Raw genomic sequence first — 16,211 nt, 5'->3', positions numbered from 1 at the left:
AGAAATCAACATTTACTCAGAATCTGTCGTCCTAATGTTCTTGTTATGCCTCCGCACCGGTGACACCGAGGGGGCGGAGTCATTGTGTTTTCCTTTCTTCAGATCCGGTGCAAACGTTCAGTTGGACTCACGGATGAAGTGACGACTTCATGCAAACGTGCACCTTTTAGCTTTTTACTGTAAATGCTTCTATCAAACTCCAACTGCTACTTTCTTTAACTGCCATTTACTACATCCTGTGAATCATGTACATGACATCACTTCCATTAAAGTATTTTTGTACCATTCCAACATGTGCGTCTCTTATCCTATCCACTGTGTACTTCATGTTTACTTGTAAGTTCAAACACTTAAACCTCGTCTATGTTCTGCACGTGAGGCAGAATTAACCACAAAGTCGAGGTTTCAGAGCTCAAAGGTCAAAGGTCACGGTGAACTCATATTATTATAAATGAAATATTTCATGAGCACACACACGGACAGGAAACACGCTGGTTGGCTGAGACATGGATACAAACTATATACTAGATACTGCTTGGTGATTTATTCTGTTTCATCAAAAAGTTTAGCTCAGATGATGCAACATGATGCAACAGGAAACACACACACTCACAAGTTTTCACCTTTAAGCGCTGAGATCAGTTCCTCATGAAAGGTTCAGTGTGAAGAATGTAGTGACATCTAGTGGTGACATTGCACGTTGCAGCTGAATATGGCTGCCTCCGTAGAGAGAACTTCTGATGTAATTTTAAGGTATTTATAAAGTATTTAAATACAAAGTATGTAAATATAAAGTTTTTTAAATTTAAAGTATTACGTCTCCTTTCAGGGTAAAGAACAACAACAATTCATACAATTTAGATGAAACAAGTGAAAACGTCTCTCGGATTATTTTATATTTCTGTCGATAGATAAATCTTATAAACTGGACTTTTAAGAACATTTGAAGAAATTCCCTCAAGACGTTCTTCATACGTCGTGTTCACAGCGATGGGACGGACAGAACCTGTCGCTGGGACATAATAATATAAAAATGTCTCTAACTTTCTTGTGTGTAGTTTTTTTCTTGCAGCCTGGGGTTGTTTGAATACAACACAATGACGACACAGCTGTTGAGCTTTCACAGAATCCACCAGGTGAACATACAACAACAGAACTTCTCACCCTCATGGCTTCCTGGATGTGGTCCTGTCTGACCACCTCTGCAGAGCGGTCCATGTACCACCTCAGACAGCGGATCAGCTCCCTGCAGCAACACAACACCACTTAACAACACGCACTTTATCAATGAAGAGACGCTCATCTTCACACATTTGGAAGTTTAGTCGTGTTGACGTCCGTTTAAATGTCAAACATCTGAATGTCGTTTAAAACGTCCACACGGTTTTATTTAGGAGTCAGAAAACTTTACCAGCTCACAAGAACAAAGAATGCATCTGTGCTCAGAGGAACAGTTTCTGTTCTCTGTGACTCGATCTGAGCTCAGAACCCGAGAGACATCGAAGCCCGAGAGGACAAAGTGTCAGAGATGAAAACACTCACTTGTAGGCCAGAGCTCCAGCAAAGTGTTTCTGAATGTACGTGTCCATCACAGGTCTGAAGTGATAATATTTACTGTCCCTGAGCAGGTTGATGATGAAAACCTGAGAAAAAGAATCATTCAATTCATGAAGAGTTTTACTGAGGCCCCCCCCACCCCCCCACCCCCTCTCTCCGTCCCTCTCTTCCTTCCTTCCTTCCTTCCTTCCGTCCTCACACACACACTTACCAGTGACTGGAACACCAGAGGTCCATACTTGTCTGTGTTGTCGTCTAAGATGGAGAACAACGTGTCCAGAATGTCTTGTAGAAACTGTCACAGACACACACACAGACAGACAGACACACACAGACCCAGTGAGTCAGATTTATCTTTTATCTTTATCTCCATCCTCCGCCTGACGACACCTCACCTTGACTATCTCTTCTCCGCTGACGTGTCGGAGCCGGCCGAGGATGTCCATGACCCGGTCCGGATGAGCCTTCCACTTGAGCAGAGCCAGGAGGTCGACTGAAAGACGACAAATATGTCCACCATCAGAATCAACGTGCATTAGGACGTGAACCGCGGTCCGGACATTTTCCTGTCAGTTGCTCTGGAACTGAACTTGCACAACAATCACGACATATGATGCGTTCATCGTGCTCCTCTGCATGAAGGAAACCTCTCTGTAGTATTATCGTAGTATTAGTACTGGTATTGTATGTATTATTATTGCTGGTGCAGGGGTGCTGGCCCGGTACCGTTCTGAGTGAGCTTGGTGGAGGACAGCTGTGTGGAGATCCAGAAGGTCTCCTTGGAGCTGCGCTGGAAGATGAGGCTGGAGGGGATGCTGGGACAGCTGTTGAAGTCGTCTTTACAGCAGGGCAGGCCCAGGTAGAGGGCGTGGTTACTGAACGTCGTGTTCTCATCACACTGAGGTCGGGGGGAGACAGAGGACGGTAAATCCTCACGTCATGGGTTCGTACCTCGAAGCTTCAGACTGGTTTCTGTCATTTCTAGTTGTTAGTATCTAATGTTCAAAGACCCAGACCCTGTGTCGGCCTTCAGGTTACGTACAAACACGGACGACGGTGATAATACACGAATGGAATCATTGTAAATCCTGAATTTTCATTTCTGTTATGAAAAGTTCATCGTTTGAAATGATATTAAAACGTATATTGAATATTTACTGTGCGATTAAATGTTTCTTAGGATAAACTAAACTAAGCTCAATTCAGATAGAACTTTATACGTCAGAACTCACGACTACAAACTGGAGGTAGAACACAGAGCAAGTAAAAGGGCAAAAGAGAAATAAATAATAATAAAGGCAATAAAAGAAAACAGAAGATGAAGGAACATAGAGATATTTACATCGTATGTAATTATACTTGTGTAGTATCGTAACAATGAGCGAACGTCTGACCTTGTAAACGTAGAGTTCGTGGCTCTCGTCTGAAAGAGTGGTTCCATCCTCCCTCATCAGAGGAGTGAAGGCAAAACCAAACAGCTTCTTCTCTCCTTTGTCTTTTGCTGCAACGAGAGAGGAGACGAGAAACGACACGAGAGACAGACAGAGACACAGAGAGAAGACGTTTATCGAATCGTCTCCGACTTCACTTTGATTTCTAGTTTTGATGATTTAAGAAGAAAAAGTAAAATCAGCAGCATTTCAGATGTTATTCTTAGTTTTTTACTTATTTCAGTTTGTTTTAGTGTTTTCAAATATTTGTTACTTCCAGTTTTGCAGAGTCTGTCTCTCACACGGATAATAAACATCTGTTAAACTCCTCCATCACCAGCATCGCTGCAGGGAGCACGGAGTCACTCACTGGAGCAGTGTCTGAACTCGAAGCGGATGTGGGACCCTCTGAAACGGTCGATGGGGATCGGTAGTTTGATGACTTCACTCCAGCGGGGGCTGTTGTTGTGGTACAGCACGAAGGAGCGATGCTCGGGCACGTTGGGCTCCCCTGAACCTACACTGATACAGTCCTGCAGGGGGAGGTAGAGAGGGAGAGGGGGAGATTTATATAAACTTTGGCACAGACCCTCGTCCACACCTTCATCACCCCTGACGATGGAGTCCTGTCCTGGTCACCTAGCAACAACCTGGAGCGGCTCCACCTGAACCGAGCCCTGACAACACATCAGCTCGTTCAAAGAGGCGGTTGTGTGCTAACGTTCAGAGTTTGATTTATTCAGAATCGTTTTTAAAATCCAACTTTATTCTTGACATTTCCACTCGTTTGTCTTGTCACAGTAAATTGAAGAAGACACTTTTTTCTGGATTAAGAGACTTTAAATTTAAGTGGAATGGAGCCAAAATATCTCAGATATAAATATTTATATCATCAAATAACTAAAACCAAACTGATCAGAAACAACTTGAGCAAACATCAGTGTGATAAGAACTACCAAACAATTCTTTTTAACGTCTTTGCCCAAAATGTTTCGTCCACATTAGGCGATAAAATGGAGTCGAAACAGATGAAAGCTCGCAGTGACATCAGACACTGGAGGGCGGAGCTGCCGTGCTCTTTTCTCACCTTGAGGATCTCTCCATCGGCATAAAGCACAAAGATGGTGACTTCAATGTTCTTCTGAACGCTCTTCCCTCCTCTCTCGAAATCCCCTCGCTCCAGCGTCAGGTACAGGTCGTTCCGGATGTCACCTGAGACCAGAACAGACATGATTGGTTATTTTAAACTCTAATCTTATATCAGAAAATAACCAACAATTCAAAATACCTACTCACAATGTTTTCTTTTTTCACACACAGATTATTATCGTCATAACCTGAAGATAACTTGAATTATATGAAAAGACATTTATGGAAGCAGATGTTTTCTCACACACTGAGAGCTGAACACGTCTCACACACACGACACTAATGACCCGTGTTCACGTGTGTGGAGTCATTTATCATTTCAGCTCGTCCTTACAGAGGAGGCGTCTCCATTAATGTGTGAAGATGGGAGTTTAATACGTTCCCCATCTCTGTCCGGGGGGAGGAGTGTGTGACATGTTTAATGTATGTGAAGGTGTGAAGGACACGGCTGCATGTGTGTATACGTGCTAAAGAGCTGCAGCCCTGCACTTGATGGTAAGACGCTTTTTCTCTGAGGACTCGTTCACACCTGGTTTGTTTCAGAGCTTCAGACTCTTCCGTTCAGTCTGAAGCTGAACATCTGGATGATTATATGATATGAGTTCTGGGTCTGGATCAAACTGAACCATGGTTCTGTTGGTTCACAGTGGAAACACTTTGTTGGACAGCATTAAACAGTAGAAGAAGAAGAAGAAGCAGCTTCAGTCTTCACCTCCGACGATATAATGTTTGAACCAGGAGGACGTTCAGGTGCCTGAAGCTGCTGAAGCTGCTGAAGCTGCTAGTAATACCATCATGATGTTACTGTAACACACGTCCTCTTCGTGCCTCACACCCCAGGACTCTCTGGGAGTCGTGCTGGGAGAAGGACCTAAGACCTGCATAATCATTTATTGCTCCAACACCTTGCAGGGCAGTAAAGTGAACTGAGAAACGTGGCTCTGCACACGGGGCACATCTCAGAGCGACGTGTCCCAGCGAGTGGCTGGATTCTCCAGAGGGTAAACATCGCTACCCACCTTACATCCGCCCCGTCTTTAAGTGATGGCGTCAGATAAATCTAAGACCACCCTTTACCACAGGCACCACAACAAACAGCCCCATAGGCCTCCATTCATTCTAGACTAACTCGTGAGCGCCCCCTACACAACCCGGACGCTCTACCTGTGTTCCCTCTCGCTACAGCTCTACCTGCCGTGAAGGTCTATGACCCTCCAAACAAAGTCTCTGCACAGATGTTAACAGATGCTATAAGACATGGACTCAGTTCTCCGCCTCCTCGCTCTGCTGCATCTGAGAACCAGGTGGACTTCCTGTCCAGACTCGTTGGGGAACACGTTGGGGAACACGTTGGGGAACATGTTGGGGAACACGTTGGGGAACACTTTGGGGAACACGTTGGGGAACACGGGACTCACCGGGCATGATGACATCTGGGAATCCCAGTTTGCGTGTGATGGCCACGCCTCTGCTGAAAATGAGAGGGTTCTCCCTGCGGACCTGCTCCATGTCGCCTCTCAGCAGCTGGAGAGAGATGATGAGGCCTGAGAGGGTGGAGGGAGAGAGGGAGAGAGGGAGAAAGGGGGGGAGATGAAAAGAGGATGGGAGGATGAGATTCAGGATGAAATGGGGAGAAGAAGGTAAGTGCGGAGGTATAGAGAAGAGTGAAGGAGAGAAAGAAGTAAAACAACAGAGCTGGAAGTTGATCAAACTAAATTTAAAAACACTGGTTACACACACACACACACACACACACACACACACACACACACACACACACACACACACACTTGTGTCATGACCCATTTGATGTGAGTCTCTCTCTCTGTGTAGGTTTCAGCCACGAGGACACGAGGACACGAGGTCACGAGGTCACGAGAGGCGGCCCGACGCCTCCAGTGACACAAATTAACTTGATTCTCCAGCCGATGTCAAGTGACGACATGAACATCAGTCAGACTGCAGCCGCTCTCCAGGCTGAACGAGTCGCTCCTGGGAAGTCTGTGTTTGTGACTGACATTATGAGTGTGTGTCTGTGTGTGTGTGTGACAGACACACACACACACACAGACACACTCACACACACACACACACACATAGACAGACACACACAGTTCCGTACCATAGTTGGTGCTGGGAGCTGTGTATTTGGTGCTGGACTTGCGGATGATGTTCTCATGGATCTGGTACCATTCGTTCTCATTGTTACACCTGGAGAACCACGACAACAACAACAACAACAACAACAACAACAACAACAACAATAAATAACTAACAAAGCAGGAAACATATTTAACAAACATTCACAAAACAAATCTGTGTGTGTGTATTTGTGTGTGTGTGTGTTGCAGCCACGTACGTGTACACTTTCAGGACAAAGTCTTTCTCCTCCTTCAGCTCAGAGATGGTCTGCAGGACGTCACTCATGGCCAGGACGGCACATCCGTACGGCCGCCGGTATTGAACGTGTGGCGGACCTTTCTTACTGTCGTTCAGCAACATGCGACCTGCAACAGGAAGTGTGTTGTCGTCATATAGTGAAAAATAATGGACACACACACAAAATATATATATATATAAATAACATTTGTCCTTCACCTGTTCTGATGACTTGTGACACGATGTACAAATCTCTCTTCATGTCTTTGTTGCTCAGATCCTGAAGAATCCAAGAGAAAGAACAAAACACAGTTTAAATGAAGAGCTCACAAAGTGAATTCCAGCACAGAGAGACAGGAGGAAGCAGCAGAGGTGGAGACACGTTCAAACAGACGAGGAAGGATCCTTTTAACACTTCACTCAAATACTGAGACGGCAAAGTTCTGTCACATCGTCGGCTGCAGAGAAATAAAAATATGTTCGTCATGACTGGACCCTGGTGAGTTAAGACTCGTCTCCAGAACAGCAGGGGGCACTGCCTCCTCACTTTTATATTCTTCCCCCTCAGTTCTTCAAATGTATTTCAACCAGCTGTGTGTGTGTGTGTGTGTGTGTGTGTGTGTGTGTGTGTGTGTGTGTGTGTGTGTGTGTGTGTGTGTGTGTGTGTGTGTGTGTGTGTGTTACCGTGAAGAGTGCACACAGCCTCTCCACCTTCTCTGGATTCTTCGGGCCTCCGTTCTTGTTCAGTCTCACCATGAACTTCTCACTGTAAGACACACACCACAGCGACTCGGTTAAACTCTGCACGTGCCTGAATGAGCAGCGTGATTACACCGTCCCATTTCGGAGGGTCCTACATATCCCAGGATTCATTGTGTTTCAGCGTCCTTCAGAGAGCGCATCCATGTGCAGCAATTTCCTCATCACACATCACTCGCACTCAAGGACAATTTGGGACTCAGTGTCCTGCCCAAAGGACATTTTGGCACATGGAATGGGGAAAGCTGGGTTCGAACCGACAACTCACTCCACCTCCTCGGCCTCAGCCGTCTTGCGAGGCGACAGCGGTGAGGGCGGGACCAGGTCATGAAGACCCTGGAAGTCCACGCTGACATTTTCCTGTCTGTTTTTAATAAAACTCAAATCCAGGTGGAAAACTAAATCTGACTTTAAACCCTCAAGCATGTGGGGCCAGTAGATGAAGTCCACATCGAGAAGTGGGGACTTAAAGTTCTGCTTCCACGTGGACGAGAGGCTCAAACACGGGACACGGTTAGTTTTGCTAAATCTAAACGAATCACTGTGTCCCAGGATCTAAATGCTTCCAAGGCCAGAGACGGTGACGTCAGTGTCGGAAAACGGCTGCGAGCTCATCAGCATATCCTCCTCAGCCACGCTCCAAGGTTGAGAAACTCGAGCAGTTTACCCCCGGTGCCCTCCCCGACTCCTCGGGGGGGTTTCTGGGAGATAGAAGTCTCTCAGATTTCTCCTCCTGCCTCCGCTCCGCTCCCCCGTCGGCAGTGAGGAAACTCTGAAGCAGCATGTCTCAGCCTTTCTTCGCTTCAGGGATCGGCAGAGAATTGTCTGCTGGTGTCAGCGACTCTGCTCCTTAACCCGTCTTTATCCAGAGGGAAGTGACTGAGCCCTCTTGTTTTTATTCAATAACGTGCAGCTTGACATTAATGCAGCTAAGCCTCAGATGAGGGGGGGGGGGCAGACACTAATCCAATGACATTTGCTCATGTTTCGTCTCTGTGATGTACACACACACACACAGACACACACACACACACACCAGGCTACGAGGAGGATGATGCATCTGGAAGCACAATGGAGTGACGCAGCGCTGTGCTGAGAAATAAAGTAGAACATTTATTTCCTGCTGAAAAAGTGATGTAAATGCTGAGTTTCTGAATCGAGCTGAAAACGTACAACGTGACGTAAATGATGTCACCGGGTCCCTGTGTGATGTCACCACTCGGCCTCCCACAGATGCCGGCTTTAAAATCCAACAATGCCAGAAAAAGTGAATTTCATCTTCACTAAAGTTGCCGACGCTCAGTTTTATGTAAATCTGTGCAGGTCACGCTGTGAAAGGCTTTGTTGCATACAATTATATTAAGTTGTAAATATTATAAATCTGGAGAAAGTGTGGGAGAAGAGGAACAAAGCTCTGTGTTGAGTCAAATTATGGATTTGTAAAGTCTGTGTATATGTTTTGTAATTGTCCTTTATCCACATGTTATGTTCATGTAATATCTGAAGAACATGTCATTAATCTCAAGCTGGGACGAATCAAATGCACAGAAATAGAAAATAACAAATGTTCAAGTAACTAAACTTTCTTTGAGTTTTCTCTTCAGGGCTGTTCATCATCAGGTTTGTCCAGGAGCAAAGTTATTCTTTTATCTGTTCAACGATTTGTTTTAATTGACAAAAGGACAAATGACGTTTAATTAGCCGAACGTCTCCGTGAACAAAAAGGATCCTGACACTCGTCGTGTGTTCGTCACTTTCTCTGGATTTCGTTCCAAATGTTTTCTGGTAAAAACTGTGTCTCATCACAGAAAAGCACTTTTTTCCTCGGGCTCCATTATTCAGCTCATTCTCACAACGATCAATAAACAGCAGCAGGTCAACGCTGATGTTTACGCTGCAAACAACCACGGTGAGGCGCGACAAATCCCCACAATGCACTCTGTGTCCCACTCTTTGAACTAACAGTTGATCCTAATTCCCCAGAGACTCTGTGGACTAAACACACACACACACAACCAGGGGGGGGTTCAAATGATGTCGTCACTACTGTTCACACACACACTCACACACATGCAGACATAAACACACACACAAGATTGTACAAGTGAACAAAATATACACACGCACGCACACACACAACCACTGACACTATGATATGTCCACATGGATTTGAAACAGGAAACAAACAACGTGGATTTAATCAGAAAATGTCCTGTTTGATACAAACGTGTTCAAACACACATGCGCTGATTCTGCTGTGTGCATGAATACACATGCACACGCTCCGACATACTGTACACACATGTATGCATGGATGCACACAGTCACGTGAACACACGATGCACACACACACACACACACACACACAAACACACACACACACACACACACACACACACACACAGAGTAATCTGTGTGTGGAGCTCTGGTCTATACGTGTCTATTTGAATATAGAACAGGGACATGGGATTCGAACACACGTGGTCACGGAGACTCACTGTAATAATAATAATAATAATAACTCAGGTGTGAACTAACGTGCGCAGAGCGACTTGTGATCAGATCACCAGAGACGCTCGTTACTTCAGGGATGAACGAGGCCGCACACCCTCTCCACCATCTTTACACTCCCTCCACGTGAGAGCGTCATGAACTCATGTTCCTCGTGCTTATATAACAGGAAGAGAACAACACAGGACGCCACTGACCGGCTGCACACACACACACACACACACACACACACACACACACACACACACACACACTGACATTAGCTAACCTTTACCTGTTAGCATTGTGATTGCTCCACTAATGTATAATGGACGTTCATTACGATGGGGGTGGGGGGGTCATGTATTATTCAGAGCAGGTCTGTGCAGCCACTTACCACAGTTTGTTCTACGTTATGAAATATGTCATGTACGAGAGAGAGAGAGAGAGAGAGAGAGAGAGAGAGGGGGAGGATGAGAGAGGGAGGGAGGGAGAGTGTGATGGGGGGATAATGGTCCAGGAGGACGAGTGAGCGGAGGAATGAAGGATCCAACATGTACGTGTTGTTCTGCTCTGTGCCAATAAAGCAGGTTTGTATTCCTGATCCCTGGAGACACAGTGGACTAAACAGACACACACAACAAGAGGGAATAGTGTGTGTGTGTGTGTGTGTGTGTGTATGTGTGTGTGTGTGTGTGTGTGTGTGTGTGTTGTGTGTTGTGTTTCCCACCTGATGGTCTTTCCCTCTCTCAGGTCGTACAGAGAGAAGAAGATGTCCGTGTCCTCTCCGATGCTGTTGTAGGTGAAGCTCTTCAGGTTGACCAGTAGGTGGTGCGGTACCGGAACTCTGCACGGGTCGCCGTGTCGCTGCCGCGTACTGTCGCCCTGGAAACCAAAGACAAAACATGGATACTCTCGTGTTTCCTTTGACACATTCGTGTGATTGTTGTCATAAAACTGAGGTTTGGGGAAAATGTCTCGACACAAAGGGATTATGGGAATGTTTTCACTTATTCCTGTTTAAGAAATAAAACCCAACGAACTTTCAAGACCAAGCACGTCACTAAAGTACACGATTACTTCAATATACTGCACAGAGATGGATGGAAACTGGTGTTACTGCAGTACTGTACCTGTGTGGTGCTCTGCTGAACACTGTGTCTGCTGGACAGATGCTGTGGAAGAGACACAGTTAATTATAAAATGTTCCGTTGTCATAAAACAACCCAACCTTCATTTATACTCTGTCACTTCATCTCCTCGTGTTTTAATCTGAAGCTCGATGAAGTTTGATTTGATCTCATCTGGTCTTTTCTTCATCTCGACCTTTTTCTCGGACAAATACAAAAACGGAGACGAATAAACAGCACGAGCTTTGTCTCCATTTCAGAAAACAAACAGAGCAGAGATATAACTCCATCCTGTCTGAGTAACTTTCTCCTGTTTGTTCCTGTTGTTCTCATCAGTGTGAAAACGTCCGTAAACCAAACAGTCAGAATCTGACGGAGCTGAAAAAGCTGATTTATTCTACATGATGTTTGTATAATATTTATTTCTCCGTCTGCGGGTTCTCTCCATCCTTCCGTCTGTAAACTTCACCACTTCAGCCTCTGTCTCTCTTCCTTCCTTTGTCTCGTCCTGTCTCCAGATCAGTCTCTAGGCAACAGAACAAAGGGGGAATCGCCACGACAACAGTGTTTGACTGGTACAGCTCAGCTATTTAAAGCAGCTGATGTAAGAAACTGAGCATCAAGTGTTTCTAAGAGACGGAGAATCCTGCTCACCTCACTAATTAGCTGCAGTTTTATATAATATAATAACGATTAAACGTATTTTCCTTTTTATTTAACAGTTTTAAGCTGTAAACTAAATTACAAGAGTTTTCTTCAAAGAAATACATTGTTAGGATTGAAAAAATCAAACTTGCTGAAAAATCTTAACTTTATCGCCACCTAGAGTTTCAAACCACCTTCGACTTTGCAGATCCGTCAGATCCGGACACTCGTTTTTAAAATCTACACTGAAACTAAAGCTCAGGACGTCCGTGAGGTGAGTGACTCCTTCACTCCCCGAGCGTCTGTTCGATCTCCTGTGAGAGGAAGTGACCGAGAGTCTCAGCTTGAAGAGTGAAGCTGATCTGTGATCAGTTCGAAACACTGAGACGTCATTAACAACCAGCAGTTTATCTCCGATGTTCAGCAGGAAACTGAGTTTAGAGTTTGGTGGATTTGTTACAGCAGCAGCTCGCCCAACAGAATCACCACATGTGGCTGCAGGGGGCGCTGCTGCTCAGCAACAGTTACATAGTGATGCTTTAATGTTCAGCAACAACATTTCGTACCATTTTATAAAGATCAGAGACGCTGATCTGCTCCTCGTCCACCATCTCAAACTCCTTCCTCGGCACCAGGTCCAGACCCATGTGTCTGAGAGAGAGAGGGAGAGAGAGAGAGAGAGAGAGAGAGAGAGAGCACTCAATCAGTGTCTTTTATATAACCTTCATGCAAACACACACACACACACTCAGGTAATTTCAGATGTGGCCTCCAGGGACTTTGTCGTCTCGTGGATTACTTTATTATTATTTTTGTTCCATCTCAACGAGCACATCCTTCACCTGCAGGCGACCGACCTCGGCCTCCCACTGTCAAGAGTTAACGCGAACGTAAAGGTGTCTCCCGCTTCGCCTCCCCCCTTTCTGCCGTTACACTCCGTGTGTGTGACATTTCCGTCGTCAGTTTGAGCTCGACAGCGTGAAAACAGGCGGCGCTTATTGACCGTCACATATGGAATCTAATCATAGTCACAGCAGCAGAAACGAATAATACTGTGTCCAGTGTCTGAATGAAACTGGAAAAAACACTCCAGAGAACCTTTAATGCTACTTAAAATAATACTCATAATTAAATAATATTAAATAACCTGCGCTGGAATCCACACTTCTTCATTTCTACAGTTTTAATAACTAGATCTCCCATGAGCCTTTGCAACTACCTTCATCCACCTGTTTTATTTGTCCTCTGTAGATGTCGGGGGACAAAACTGATCTTCCACCTGGAGGACAAGAGGCTGAAATCTTCACAGTCCCCGAGCACGAAGCTATTTCTCGGAGTTGTGTCATATTTAGTCTGAGAATAAGCAAGCAACCACTTCTGGTTTTCAAAATAAAATGTATACATATACATTATGTTCACATGAAGTGTAAAAATGTTCCCAGTAAATAAACTAAATATGAAATATCATCACAGAAGATCCACTCGAAGGGATTTAAAGTCTGATTTTATCTTCTCTGATACTACAATGTTCATCTGTACGTCGTTTATAAACCTTGTGTTTTTGTACCTACTTGCACAAATAGTGTAAAGGTATTTTTACTGTGTAGTTCTAAAGTAATCTGAGGCCAAAGTATCTACTGGAATACACATTTTAGTCTAATTTTAATGTGGGATTTAAAGTATTTCTTCCATAATGAGCCTGATACCTGTAAACTTCCTTCTTAACCTACTTGTACAAATACTGCACACCACATACTAATACTATATTTATTCATTTTATTTAAAGGGGCAATTTTTCATTTACATGGTGACACATTGTGCAGATGTACATTTTCCCTGTTTTAGTGTGTGTGTGTGTGTGTGTGTGTGTGTGTGTGTGGTTCTGTGTGTGTGTGTGTGTGTATTCTCACTCATTGCCCCAGTCCAGTCTGACGGTGATGTGCCGTTTGACGTCCCGGCTCTGGTCCTGCGTCAGGTGACCGGACAGCAGCTGCCTCCTCAGGTCGATCAGCTCCATCATCACGTGACGAACCTTGTAGAACAGATCCACCTTGTGTTTCTGACGGAGAGAGACAGAGCTTCGCATTAATCTGTGTCACAAACAACCTCAGTGTGCCGTCATCCTCTGGCAGTGAGCGAGGGCGCCACCACCAGGCCTGCGCTGCGGTCGATTCCTCCGAGGCTCTGGCACAGAAACAGCAGCTCACACAGCTCAGGTCATTCCTGCTTAACCTCCCAGGGGGAGTCGGACGCTGTGCCAGCGTGCGTTGGATGAAGAGAAACACTGTGAGCTGATCGCAGCTCAAGTCAACAAACACGTCCACTGTGTCCAAATCTCTGCTCGGCACGCTGGAGGTCTGACCGGGGAATCAAACCGTCAACCCTCTTGTTGTGAGCTACACAGAAGATGTTAACACAAAGACAGTCCACAGGTTCTTTACTCCATTAGAAGTACAGATACTCAATCTTACCTCAGGTAGAAGTATAAACGTTCAGGCTCTGACATAAGTAGAAAAGTAAAGAGAGAGAGAGAGAACTATTGTGTTCCTAACATACTTCTGTACATTTACAATAAACTCACATGAATACAACCGTGTGTCCTCCATTGTTCGAATCACTTTTTAGGAAGTACAGGATATTTCTCAACTCTCACTTTTGCTGGCTGCTACACAATAAATCTCTCCTTTAATCAAACTGCTTCCTCTCCACGCTGCTCTGTGTGTGTGTGTGACAGTTCACAGGATGTTTAGGTTTCCTGTTGTCACATTTATTTTTTAAATGATGAAACACCTTTGAGGCGTCGTGTCCTCAGAGAATCTACGTCTCCCGTAGCTTCGTCCCGACACAGCTCAACGATTAGCATGTTTTTAGTGCTCGAGGTTAAAAATACTACAACTTTTAGACACCGAGCGCCACGTTACACCAGCAGTTGCTTAGCAACAAGAGTCGTGTACAGCAGCTCAGCATCTGTTTAGCATTTGTTTTTCAAGGAGAAGCCCGGTGGACTCAGAACCTCTGTGAGGGTCCACATTCAAATTCTACATCCACATGTGACTCAGGGGAAGATTTTACATATGATCTTAGTGGAGAGAGAAAAGTTGACTTTCATTACAATTCATTACTTTCACACAAACCAAATTCATTTTCTCATTAATATCTTATTTCATCCACTAACAGTCGAAAAACAATTGAAGTGCACGAAGTCACGAAGACCGAGGTCCAACAGCCAACTCATGAAAACACAATTCAATAAATACGTCTGATCATCAAGGTCCGTGAATGATTCTCTGAGAAATCTCACAATAACAAAGTTATAACAAACTGAGCGACACCAACTATTATTATCTCTATACCAAACCATGATATTATCTTATTCTGCAGCTTTACTCTAATTAAAATAGTCTTGCACTATGGGTTCAATCACTATTTTACTATTTTACCAAAAACATATAATACTCATCTCTATGTAAAGTTAGAGGCACAATATCAATCATTTAGAATTGATATTCAACTCATTCACAATAAGTACAAGTACAAGTACACGGGGACAGTAACATTGCTGAGCACTGTTTTGTTCTGCTGCACAATTTCTTTTTCTAGTTTGGTTTGTGAGAAATTCATTTTTTGTTTAGCTGTAAACTTTATATCAGGACTAATGATACAAAAGAAAAAAGAAATGTAAACTAACCAACAACATTATCCATGATTATCACAACAGGACGATACAGGAAAGTAAAATTCCCATGTCTCTTAATGATGAAAACCCGACGGTTAGATTTATTTGAAAGGAATTTCAGTGGCTGTAAATACATGAGAGCTTCTCAGCCTCTGCCCGTCCACGTTATTTCATCTCCACAGTTCACCCACTGAGCTAATATATAAAAGCTCATATATAACCAACTCCTGAGGGAGCTCCTCAATCACAGCAGCAGCAGCAGGAGTCAGCAGTCAAGGCCCCGAGTGTGATACAGACCAGAACCAGGGCGACACACAGAATACACACCGCTCTTATTTACAGCAGAGAGAGAGAGGGAGGGAGGGAGGGAGACAGAGAGGGAGACAGAGAGAGAGAGGGAGACAGAGAGAGAGAGGTTCTCTGACACATTCACTCCAGAGAGCTGCCCGACTCTTGCTGCCTATTGTCAGTCTCTGGAGCCTCCGGGGGGAAAGTGTGAAGTATGAGCTCAGCTGGAGTTCAGGGAGTCTGTGATTCTCCCTCAGAGAAAAACCTCCATGTTCTTCATGTGATTCACTGCACAGTTTAGTACATGTGGAGTTAATGACTCAGGTTCAGGAGCAGGACCACTCCTCTAACTACCCATCAACCTCTCTCAGGTCTGTTGACCAACAATCCTTTCCCCTACTCCCTCCTCATCCCTCAACCTCCCTACTCCCTCCTCATCCCTACTCCCTCCTCATCTCTCAACCTCCCTACTCCCTCCTCATCTCTCAACCTCCCTACTCCCTCCTCATCCCTACTCCCTCCTCATCTCTCAACCTCCCTACTCCCTCCTCATCTCTCAACCTCCCTACTCCCTCCTCATCTCTCAACCTCCCTACTCCCTCCTCATCCCTCAACCTCCCTACTCCCTCCTCATCTCTCAACCTCCCTACTCCCTCCTCATCTCTCAACCTCCCTACTCCCTCCTCATCCCTACTCCCTTCTCATCCC

The 16,211-nt window shown here is 44.9% G+C and overlaps 1 protein-coding gene across 10 annotated transcripts in view; it reads right to left on the bottom strand.

Moving 5' to 3' along the window:
* The window catches only part of LOC109641660 (dedicator of cytokinesis protein 3), a 105,223-nt gene that overhangs the window by 20,541 nt on the left and 68,471 nt on the right, over positions 1 to 16,211 (bottom strand). For all 10 annotated transcript variants that reach the window (XM_069531224.1, XM_069531177.1, XM_069531183.1 and 7 more), the window contains exons 6-22: positions 13,450 to 13,598; positions 12,106 to 12,190; positions 10,898 to 10,939; positions 10,495 to 10,649; positions 7,200 to 7,281; positions 6,735 to 6,795; positions 6,496 to 6,643; positions 6,259 to 6,347; positions 5,555 to 5,680; positions 4,075 to 4,199; positions 3,358 to 3,520; positions 2,952 to 3,058; positions 2,284 to 2,455; positions 1,953 to 2,050; positions 1,769 to 1,852; positions 1,543 to 1,643; positions 1,165 to 1,246 (exon numbers count right to left, since the gene is read on the bottom strand). In XM_069531224.1, the coding sequence (XP_069387325.1) occupies positions 1,165 to 1,246; positions 1,543 to 1,643; positions 1,769 to 1,852; positions 1,953 to 2,050; positions 2,284 to 2,455; positions 2,952 to 3,058; positions 3,358 to 3,520; positions 4,075 to 4,199; positions 5,555 to 5,680; positions 6,259 to 6,347; positions 6,496 to 6,643; positions 6,735 to 6,795; positions 7,200 to 7,281; positions 10,495 to 10,649; positions 10,898 to 10,939; positions 12,106 to 12,190; positions 13,450 to 13,598 (1,869 nt within the window). The remainder of the gene's footprint in view (positions 1 to 1,164; positions 1,247 to 1,542; positions 1,644 to 1,768; positions 1,853 to 1,952; positions 2,051 to 2,283; positions 2,456 to 2,951; positions 3,059 to 3,357; positions 3,521 to 4,074; positions 4,200 to 5,554; positions 5,681 to 6,258; positions 6,348 to 6,495; positions 6,644 to 6,734; positions 6,796 to 7,199; positions 7,282 to 10,494; positions 10,650 to 10,897; positions 10,940 to 12,105; positions 12,191 to 13,449; positions 13,599 to 16,211) is intronic.

This window comes from Paralichthys olivaceus, chromosome 2 (assembly GCF_024713975.1).
Source record: "Paralichthys olivaceus isolate ysfri-2021 chromosome 2, ASM2471397v2, whole genome shotgun sequence".
Taxonomy (NCBI): Eukaryota; Metazoa; Chordata; class Actinopteri; order Pleuronectiformes; family Paralichthyidae; genus Paralichthys; species Paralichthys olivaceus.
The sequence above is the reverse complement of the archived record's forward strand: the minus strand, read 5'-3'. Positions and strand labels throughout refer to the sequence as shown.